General features: G+C 37.7%; 1 protein-coding gene across 1 annotated transcript; it reads left to right on the top strand.

Annotated features, from left to right (window-relative positions):
* Positions 1-1841: 1841 nt before the first annotated feature.
* Positions 1842-8813, top strand: FAM216B (family with sequence similarity 216 member B). Its single transcript, XM_010344929.2, has 4 exons — positions 1842-1924; positions 4313-4427; positions 6682-6802; positions 8482-8813. The coding sequence occupies exons 2-4, from the start codon at positions 4329-4331 to the stop codon at positions 8679-8681; spliced, it is 420 nt and encodes a 139-aa protein (XP_010343231.1). The 5' UTR covers positions 1842-1924; positions 4313-4328; the 3' UTR covers positions 8682-8813.
* The last annotated feature ends 2585 nt before the right edge of the window (positions 8814-11398 follow it).

Genomic DNA, 11398 nt, shown 5'->3' with positions numbered 1-11398 from the left:
GGGAAAACATTTTTGTCCCAAACTGAGGATATACATTACTTCCTCATTTTTAAATTTTAAAATATGTCTACAAATTTATATCTCATTCTTTGATACCATCTACATAACTAGGTTTATCTTATTTTCTCTTTCTTATAAAACGACAACTCTCAGTGATATTAGGTAAACACTGACTGTATGTCTAAGTCCTTCAGCCTCCTGCCTGACTTCATAGGTCTCAGAGGTACCTCTTAGATTTGTGTTTGTGTTGGAGAGTGTCCACCATCTGTCAGCCTCATGTTGATTCTTCCATACCCTTCTCTTTGCCAGAGTAGTAGGAAGACTGCAAAATACATTTCCCAAAATCCCTTGCCAGCTGGCATCCAATGGAAGGCAGGAGGGAAGAAGCCATTTTTAAAAAAATATTTTCTGTTTGCACCTGTGGCAGTGCCAACAGCAGCAGCCACATGGACGGCAACAGTGGTGACAGCAACAGTAAGATTAGCAGTTTGGACAAGAACATAGAAGCAAGGATGAATGTACTCTGCTGGGTGCAGGTTCCTGAGTTGCTGCTCAGGCAGTTCTCCAAAGGAAGCATCCTCTATGGCACAGTGTCCACGGCTGTGGGTAAAATCACTCTCCTTTTGTCCTCCAGCTCTACATGCAATCATAGTTTAGGGCAATTGCCAGTCCTTGGATAACTTAACCCTCCTTGTTTTACTCCTCTAACCCATTTCCATATTTTCATAACAGATTCCTTACATTAAATGCCCTCTGTCAAACACCCAGATCTGTTACTGTTCTCCTAATTAAGTAGGAACCAATGCAAGCTGGTAGGAATTCAGCATGTGTGTGCAACATCAGCAGATGCAGTGCACCCTAGAATGAATTTCATCGTACCCCGGAAAAACATTTGCGGAAGACTCAATGACAATGTCAACTCTGCACACAACTGTTCTCTATCTCTTGGTAAAGAATCATCAACCTCTCAGATCCAGTAAGGGACTGTATGCTATTCACTGGCATTTACAGATATTTGTCTGTGCTGTGCTTATTTCCCATGAAGTCTGCATTCAAATTATTGGGGGAAAAAAAGCAAGACTTTTTTGCATCTATGGAGCCCTTTCTTCTTTAAAGCAGATGATTCATCAATCTTATCTCCTTGCTTTTTTCTTCCCCTTAGTCTCCTAAGAGTTTTGGATTTGTTTTCTTTTGATATTTCTTCTTCTCTTTCCTCTAGTAACTCTTTGTCTTTGCAGATAAGCTGGCACTGAGAAGAGGGACACTTGAGAAAGACAGGAAGCCAGTAGAATAATGCTGTCACAGAAGAAGGGATGAGGTCAGTGTGGGCTCTAGTCTTATGCCACAGGTTCGTTATCATCACATATAGCCTCTAATTAAGATAAAATATGCTGAATATCTTACTCCCCTACCAAATGAAAAAGGAACTTAGCTTAAACTATGGAATAATTTCACGGGTTACCACAGTAAAATTCATGCCTGTACCTCTGTATTCAGGAACTCTTTCTTCATCATCCTGAGCAATGGAGAAAGAGACTATTGACTCCAAATTTTGGAAATATTTATGTCATGGCCCATTGCCTTGATGGATTTCTTGATCTTTAATATTTATCATTTCTGCCTCTATCCATGTTACTCCCCTATATCTGCATATAGCAGAGATATGGTCAATTTAGAAGATGATACTTGATTAGACACAAAATTTGGAAGAAAAAATATCAAACTGTGTAGCTGAATGTTATCCAGAAGCAAAGAAAGGCATGCAGCCAGATTTCCCCAGCTCTTTGTTTCATCACATGATGTTGCTTGGATATCAGTTTATCAACAGACTTCCACCACCAGTACCATATGAACAGAGTCCATGTAAGGAAACTATACTGAATACGAATGCCAGCTTTTAAAAGTGGGGAAACTACAGTATAAGGTAAGTTCTTTGTAGGCAAATCTGTCTTTTTGTTTCAGTTATTTTGTATATTTTTTTCTCCCTGAATTCCACTAGTATTTTAGTCAAAATTTATCAAGTATAGGCCACTTGAATAGGTAAAATCAATTTCTTTAGCAGTAGCTCCAGAAAAGCATACATGAATTGTAGCCATAAGAAAGAGCATCAATCATTTCCTTATGCTATTTGAGGAGAGAAGAAATCTTTCAAGCTTTGAAGAATATTTATTCTCTGTTCTACAGATCTGGAAAACGGGAGGAGGGATACATGAGTACAGGATAGAGCACAGGCGTCAATCACAGAGAATGTTAAGAGTGTATCTTGGTTGGTATGGTTTCTGGAGTGCAAATTGAAGGAAAGCAGCACTAACTAAAATATTTGTAGTTTAATTTATACATTTATACAGCAGAAACAGTACACACAGAGATGTTGACTAATGTTTTCCTAATAAATTTCTCATCTGGAAGAATGGAACCTTTAATGTGTGAACTCAAAACAAATCAGTCTCCACATGTACGTATTACAATCGTCCTTAAGCATGTGTATGTTTGTGTGCCTATGTGTGTCCATGTGTTTGTGTGAGAGCATTCCATATTTACAATTGCAGTGAATCAAACACCCAATGAGGTAGGTATTGTAACTGAGGTCTTAAGGATGAGAGGGCTGAGGTTTACAGAAGGAAATTCAGGTCTTTCTAGTTCTAAAGGCCATATAGCCTCTATTATAGTTTCTTTTCCTCAGTTAGTATATGATGCAGGTATTGATAATAATCTGTTTAGCAGATTGTTACTATGCTTAGCCCCCAGGTGCCATAGCAGCCCAGAAGCTAAGCAGATTGTTACTATGCTTGATTTGCTGTGGTCTTACTTTCTATCATTCAGTAATTCACACTGCTAACAAAGACAAAGGAGTAAGCAAAGGAGAAAGTAAGCACTGGGTTTGCATTCTGTGGCTTGGCAACCTATTCAAATATGTTTATTCTTGCTGGATTGCTAAATTCATATTATTATACACACTTCAGACTCTAAACCCTAAATCACCAGGAAAGGAGACTTGATCATAGCAAATGTGACTCTTTCATTCTATATCTTTGTCAGGCAAGTGGAAACATGACAAATTTAATAGTTTATTTTATAATACAATGCTATAAAATTATACATCTAAACATGCAAGAAGTGGAGAATGATGTAAACGTATACTATACTGCCACTAAAAATCATATTTTTAAAGAATACTTAATGATCTGAGAAAGTACACAACACATATAAATTGTGATCTCTCTTTTCTAAAATCATATACAATGTACATGGAAAAAATAAATAAAAGGAAAGTGAAGCCCAGTGAAGCCCAGGAGTGATGGCTCATACTTGTAATCCCAGCACTGTGGGAGGTTGAGGTGGAGGATTACTTGAGCCCAGGAATCTGAGACCAACCTGAGAAACACAGGGAGACCTTGTCTTTACTAACATTTAAAAAAATAACTGCGCGTGGAGTGCGCACCTGTAGACCCAGCTACTTAGGAGGCTGAGGTGGGAAAATAGCTGAGCCCAAGAGTTCAAGGGTGCAGGGAGCTATGATATCACCTTGTGCTCCAGCCTGGGTGACAAAGTGAGATTCTGTCTCAAAAATATATATAAAAATAAAAAATAAAAGGAAATCAACAAAATGCTAACAATAATTATGGATAGTTAGATACAAGTTGAATATGCCTTATCCAAAATGCTTGGGACCAGAAGTGTTTTGCAAATTCCAGATTTTTTTTTTAATTCTGGAAAATTTGCATTATCTTCGTCAGTTGAGCCTCCCAAATTCAAAAAATCCGAAATCCAGTATGTTCCAATGAGTATTTCCTTTGGGCATCATGTAGGTACTAAAAGAGTTTTGGATTTGCAGCATTTCAGATTTTGGACTTTTAGATTTGGAATGCTCAACTTGTATGAGTAATCTTATTTTCTTCTTTAATTTTTAAAATTTTCCAAATCTTCAAAACAATATATATTACTTTTAGAATCAGATACAATAATCAATACTACTTAAAATTATCAAAAAATTACTATCATAAAAATAGTACACTCTACAACCCACCTGTTCCAAACAGAGTTAAACAGAAAGACAAGGGCTCTGAATTATTCCTTAACTTCACAAATAAGTAACAACTATTTTCATAATAAAGGGTAAGAACAGGAAAAGGTGTGGAATTAAGTAGTCTGATGATGTCAATTATTTGGAAACGAGAGCAAAGTTCTTATCCTTTAAACAAATTATATTTTTAAAAATTCATTTACTTACTTGCTTACTTATTTACTTAAGTACATACCCAAAAATGGTTGAGCTTAAAGAAATTTTATGCTATGATTTGTTGTTCCTTAGAGTTACAGAATAAACGATGAGACAAAACTGGAAAAGACAACAAAAGCTTTGGAATGTTCCACAACTTCCTTGCATTCGAGTTCCTCCCTCCATCTCTGACACTTCCTTACTAAAGGTACGGTTTTTGGGGTTGTTGTTTTTTTTTTTAACAGATAGAGTGACCTGTCTCTCCTTCAAGGTTTGAGGACTTTTTCTGCTGTCTTTGTTTACTTAGCATTAAGAAGAATGTTTGCCCCAAAATAAACCATTGCTGCATGTTGAAGGCTACATATGAGAGAGTGAATGAACACACCTGGGTAACACACCCATCCCATTTTAAGAGCTCTGGTAGACAGTTACCTCTTCATGGCTGATCCGCTGTCAGTGACGGGAAACTCACTAATTGGCCACACTGTGGCTCCCTGTTGGAGAGCTGTTAACTCCTTTTGGTCAAAGTTAGTTAAAGCCATTCTCATAAATAATCTAAAAATTTCAGTTTTCTCCCAAACCCTCAAGGAAGGATAAACAGCAGGAAAAGAATATTAGTAATGTTACCTGTTACTTCTCATTTAGCAAGTTTAGAGTTTACTAAGGAAAAGAGGTACGCATTTTTTGCTTTGTAAAATAAAATCATCACTTTTAAGATTTTTATCTTCCATGGAAACTCCCATTGCACTTTGGAGTTTCACTCTTGAAACTGGCTTACAATTTTCATATTATCTTGTTCTCGATCATTTTAAAAGGCAAAATTAGTTATTGAGGAGTGGAATTCATTCTCTTCAAATATGATGTCCTTTAAAATATCTACTTCAGAAACTAAAGCTGAAATAATGTCTCAAATTACGAGGTACTTGGCTTTGCTACTTTCACTCTAGATATATTTTTGATATTAAGATTTTTAGATCAAAAATACAAAAACAAAACAAAACATTAACTCACAGATTTCAAGCCCACACAAAATGTCTAACAGGTAAAAGTCACCTTATCCTACCTTTACATATAATTATCTCAAGTTTAGTTTTTATTGCATAGTTATCAACTCATTTTGAAAATTCTGCTATTGTTTTGAATTCTTTGGCCTAGGGTGAACTTATTTTGTCTTGATTTTTCTAGACTGTTGATGCCACTATCTGCTTCCCTATCTGTAAAATAAGCAAAAGAAATTGCACATCTCATAGGATTGCTGAAATTTGAGATTATGTATGCAAAATACATGCAAATGCAAAATGCTGAGCACAGTATATAATGAACACTTAAGATATATTAAGTATATAATAGTAATTGAAGTCCCACCCTTCTTGTTTCTCCCTACCTTCATGAAAGTAACCTTCTAAATGGTCTCTCTACCAATGGTCTGTTTCCTGGAGCCCATTCTCCACTGCAGGGCTATTTTTTAAAATGCTAATCTTGTCAGTTGAGAGTATGGTGTTTTGGGTTGGACTATTTGTTGGAAGGGTGTGGGAAGCTGTCCTGTGCATTGCAGCATGCTGAGCACATCCCAGGCATCTACTCACTGAATGCCAGGAGTATTCCTTCCCCATCCCATCAATTAGGACAATCAAAACAATTTGCAGGCATTGCCAAATGTCCCATGGGGGTCAAAATCATCCCTGTTGAGAGCCACTGTCTTAAATAAAGACCTTTGATGGCTCTTCCTAGAATAGTTCATCCTTAAACTCTTAACATAGCTAAAAGGTTTCCATCATCTTCCCCTAAGTCTGTAGTCTTTTCCCTATCAGACTCTTATGTTCCCTTTGAACAAGAACAACAAAAAAGTAAGAATTTCTAACAGATTTCCAGGGGCTGTCCATGCCCTCTAAGAACCAGTATTCTAGTCCCTTAAAGAAATTCCTCACCTAAGACTCAGATAACATGGTCATCTTATTTAGGAAACCTTCCTTGACTGCTATAGGAAGCTTGTTTAATTCTTTGTTTTCACAGCACATTTTTGCTAATGATATAATGAACCCTTACCACATTACTCTTCCATCCGTCTCACTTGCTTACTGAGAACTTTCAGTGGAAAATTTTCTACCAGTCCAGAGGCCTAGCATACTTCAGCTCTGTGTAGCTCATCGCAAGCTACTTTCCTCCATAAGGATCAATGAAATTATAAGCTCCTGGAAATCCTTAGATGTCCCTCATTTCAAGTCAATTACCCAGAATCTTTTACTCACATATTTTCATCATCATACAGATTAGCAGAAGACTGTTTAAGCAAATAGAGGAAATCCCCCATTTTTATTTTCCAATTATTGTGCATTAAAAATTATATATATGTTTAGCAAGAGAAGCCTCTCATTTCCATAAAAGTTAGCTTTGAATACATCACAATTTGATTGCTGTGGAACTCCACAGACTCATCAAAATCACCTCTTCTGTTCCAACAGAACCTCAACCGAGGGCAACAGCGCTACTTTTATAGCATTATGAGGATTTACAACACCAGGCCCCAGTGGGAGGCCCTGCAGACCCGGTACATTCACAGCCTTCAGCACCAACAGCTGCTTGGTAAGTTTAACCACATGATCCAAACCAAGCAACTCATGCTGTAGCCAGAAGTTGTTTTCAAATGAATAATTCAAGTACAATGGCATCTGCCGGGTGCTATTTTACCAACATAGCTTGTTAGCCAAGTTTCAAAATGCTTATTCTTGACAATGGAAAGCAAGGTTTTATGGGTAAATTAATAGGGTTTAAAGAAATTCAAGTATGGATTGTGATAAAATGTTAACTCTCTGAGATTTGTGGGAACTTAATCAAATAAAACAATGGGTCTGGGCTTAGAAAACCAGGCGGGTAGCTCAACTCCTTGCTGTGTGCAAACTCAGAGACTTGGTTTACTCACAACAGTAATAGTTAGATTTATTGCTCATTCACCACATTCCAGACATTGTGCTGAGAGCTTTACATACGATATCTCATTTTCTCTCCACCTGATGGTCGTAGAAAATGAAAGCTCAGGCAGGTTATGTAACTTGGTCAAGATCACACACAGCTAATAAATGTCAGTTAGGACTTCGAGGCAGAGCTGTCACCTTCAAAGATTATACATTTTCAGCCCCATCCTCTGCTGTCTTTCCTCTTTCTTTCAACCTCTTCAGAATTTATGAAGCACAAATAAAATAATGGTTGTGAAAGACCTTCACAAATTATTAGCACCAACTTACCAGAAAGCATATGTAAAGTCCTCCCTTTTCTTGCAGGAAATGTTTTCAGTTGCTGGCAGCCCTCCCTCATACTGTTCTCCTAACTCCACTAGAGTGCTTTTTAAACAAAAATCTACTCACTTGTCTTTAGCACATCTACTTTAAGCTGTCATTTTTGTATTTACACAAAAGGAAGGCATGGTGTTTGCAACTTATTTAACAAAAATGACAATAGTAGTTACCTTTTATTGAGGGCTTACTGTGTGTCAGGTGCTCGTCTAAGAACTTTGCAGATATGATATTTACACTCAAATACCTCTGTGTAGTAGCTTTATGTCTTTATAATCTATAGTTTGCAGAAGAGAAAACTAAAACATGGACATGTTAAATAGCTTCATCAGGGTCATACAACTATTTAATAGTAAACAGAGAAGCCTAGATTCAGTCTAGTCCCCATGATTGTCTGAAGTGTTACTAGAACCATTATCTAGTAGCTTTATTTTTAGAGCAAAATTACATAGAAGCCAATGAATCCAGAAGCAGAAGTACTCAATGCTTAGTGCACATAAAATCCAACAGGTACCTTATAAAAATGCAGATTTCCAAGCTTAACCCTCTGACTTTCTGATTCAGAAGGTCTTTAGAATAGAGTCATAAATCTGCATTTTTAATAAGCACCTTTAAAAAGTATGTGGCCTCAGCCCAGTGATTCACTAGTCGGTGGTCTACAGACTACACTTTCAGAAACACTGAGAGAGATCAAATGGATGTTTCTGGTTTGAAGAAAGTTTTGATATTGAAAATATCATGGCTCCAGTCTCTTTCCAAATAATCTGACATGTTAATTAATAAGTGTTTATTATTGTATGAGAAATGCAAAAGAAATATATACTTCCAGTCTTCAAAGATTGTATAATCTGGGCATGCTCACCACAAGAGTAGAAGAAATTTTGTACACATAAGTAAATATTTGCAGTTTTGTTTTCTTATTTGTTGTATAAAATTATTGATTTTGAAGTTTCTCTCATTTCTTTCCCCTAGGCTATATTACTCAACGGGAAGCCTTGTCTTACGCTCTTGTACTTACAGGTTCAACCAAGAGAGCTTCAGCCAAGGTAGTTCCTCAAAGAACCATTCCCCAGAAATCTTCAGCCATGATGAGAAAATGTCCATCAGTTCTACCTGTATCTGTGGTTTTACCAAGGGCCCAAAGTAAAAGGTGCCGAACACTCAGGAACTGAGATTTGGCAGCATTTTCAGAAACAGGAAGTTTGTCCATGTTCCTGTTTCCCTGTATCTACTGGGTGCTTAGTACCTACTTGTTGAATGACAAATATGAATAATTTCTAATATAAATCCAGACCTAAAAATAATCTCTGATTCACATAAATTTCGCCAGCAATACCAAGTTAAGAGTTTTAAGAGCAATGGAGCTGAGAGTACGCAAGTGTTTCCACATAACATCCGTAGAGTAAAAAGACTTTTAAAGCTTTCAAAGTAAAAGTTTCCTTTGAATTAGAACCTCCCAGAGAAGTCCCAATATACAAAATAACACAGGGTTAACACTGATCATAGAGGGCTTTCAAAACCATATCATCGCAACAATAATTGGGCCTGTGCATTTCCTTCCTCTCCTCTTCCCCATCACGCAATGGCATTTAATTTGGCGCCAAAGCTCTTCTAGTTCTCACCTGGCTTGATCACCTTCTGTCAGGAAACTTGCACTTATCATCTACCAAAGCTGAATTGATTTTATGCGGCTGTAACTGGCCTTGACATGGGCAAGAGAATTCATGCACACATCTTTCCTAGCAGCTGAAGAAACACTCTTAAAAGTATGTGAAATAGCCCCAAAGACTTGATTTCAAGCCCAACCTTTCTGTGGCTTCAAAGGTTTTACGCAAAGCACACAAAACTATACTAAGCAAACAGTGAGATAGCAGTGAGTTAGATCATCATATATATAGCACAGTATTACATTAGTTATATTTAATGGTTATTCTCATTACCAGATTTCTCTCTCTCTGTGTGTGTGTGTGTGTGTGTGTGTGTGCAAAATCAGTCACCAGGCTGGGGGCAGTGGCTCACGCCTGTAATCCCAGCACTTTGGGAGGTCAAGACTGGTAGATCACCTGAGGTCAGGAGTTCGAGACCAGCCTGAACAACATGGAGAAACCCCATCTCTACTAAAAATACAAAGTTAGCCGGGCATGGTAGTGCATGCCTGATATCCCAGCTACTTGGGAGGCTGAGGCAGGAGAATTGCTTGAACCTAGGAGGCAGAGGTTGCTGTGAGCTGAGATCACACCATTGCACTCCAACCTGGGCAACAAGAGCAAAACTCTACCTCAAAAAGAAAATAAAAACCATTACCAGTGCTCATGTAAAGTCAAAATAAAAAACGTTTCTTCCTCATCATTTTAAAATACTTCACCCCATTCCAATCAGCTAATGCCTATGAAAGGAATTGGTGGAGGTGGAATATAAACTTGATTGACAGGCAATGTGCTAACATTGATCTGGAAGGAATATGCTGCATTATTACTGGAAAAAATTCATTGATGTTTATGATTATCTTCTCTTTGCAACCACAAACATATAAGATACAAAAATTGTCATGAGATTCTGAAAATGTAGTATTGAGTAGTATTGAGGTCCAACACTACTCAGAAGCACCTTGTGTCCAATAGAGGGTTTTAAGAGCAGATTGACAGGTGAATGTCACAGGTCCATAAGAAGGACAAATAGATCTAAGTTGAGCTCCTGTGTGGCTTTTCTTTGGGAGGAATGGGAAGCATGGGTGGCCCACTAGTCTGGTAAGAAGTCTTGGAGAAGCTAATACTGACCTTCTGGGGTCATTCGCTTAATCGTAAAGAAGCTTCTTGACCTCTGCAAGTTCCAGCGCTGACATGTATTCTATTATAGTTAAGTTAGAAATTGTTACATAGGCTTAAAAGAAGAAAAGACTCCAGTGGGACTGGGATGAGCTATGTGGTATCCCTCATAAAGCAGAGAGGTTTGTGGGAGATGTAACTTGGCCTGTACTAACTTTCCCATTGTTTTCACAATGGGCCTTTTCTCACCTCTGAACTGCTTGCCTGAACATTTATCCTAGACTTTTTCTTGATGGGCACAGATATTTGCTGTGTAAGCCTTACCTAGCGATGCAGAATATCAAGGAGGCCAATTACAATTCTGAGCTGCATCCCTGCATCAAAAATCTCAGAAGCACCTTGCACCCGATAGAGGCTTTTAAGAGCAGATTGACAGGTGAATGTCGCAGGTCTATAAGAAGGATAAACAGATCTAAGTTGGTGCAAAAGACTATTTGTTGGTTCTTGCTTCTAAAAAGATAATGTGCCCCTGTACTTGAGCACTGAACTTGAAATTTAAAGAAATGTGATTATGGTGCAGGAGAAAGGTGCACACCTGGGAGAACACTGAGAAAGATGATCAAAGGGGAAGAGGGGACAACCTGTAACTTTTAGAAAAGTCTACTACTTTTAATTGTTGAAGGTTCTATTGCTTTCACCAACAATGTCAATATACAGTATCAGAACTTAAAGTCCTGGATACAGTGACTGTTTCACCTGACATTGCTAGCATCTACAATGGCCCCCAATGTGGTAGGCAATCAATAATACTCTTCAAATAATAATGAGATTTTCCAATTTTCTGCAACTTAGATTGGCCTCTGGCTTTGTGATGTTATTCTAGGGTCCTAGGAACCCGCAATTGTTGATGAGGAGTAGCAGTAGTTTATCAAGGACAGGTGATGAGGTGATGAGAAAACAAGTCTACCCCACAAGAGGCAGGCAATAGAGGGTACACTGGAAAGAATTTTAAAACAATAATAAAGTTAACTACAAGCTGGTCTACTTTTTATTATCACCATGAGCCAGCAATTCTAAATAATATCAGTGATAAAATATTCATCCCCCAAAATCATTTATTGGAC

Source organism: Saimiri boliviensis, chromosome 16, assembly GCF_048565385.1.
Source record: "Saimiri boliviensis isolate mSaiBol1 chromosome 16, mSaiBol1.pri, whole genome shotgun sequence".
NCBI lineage: Eukaryota > Metazoa > Chordata > Mammalia > Primates > Cebidae > Saimiri > Saimiri boliviensis.
The sequence above is the reverse complement of the archived record's forward strand: the minus strand, read 5'-3'. Positions and strand labels throughout refer to the sequence as shown.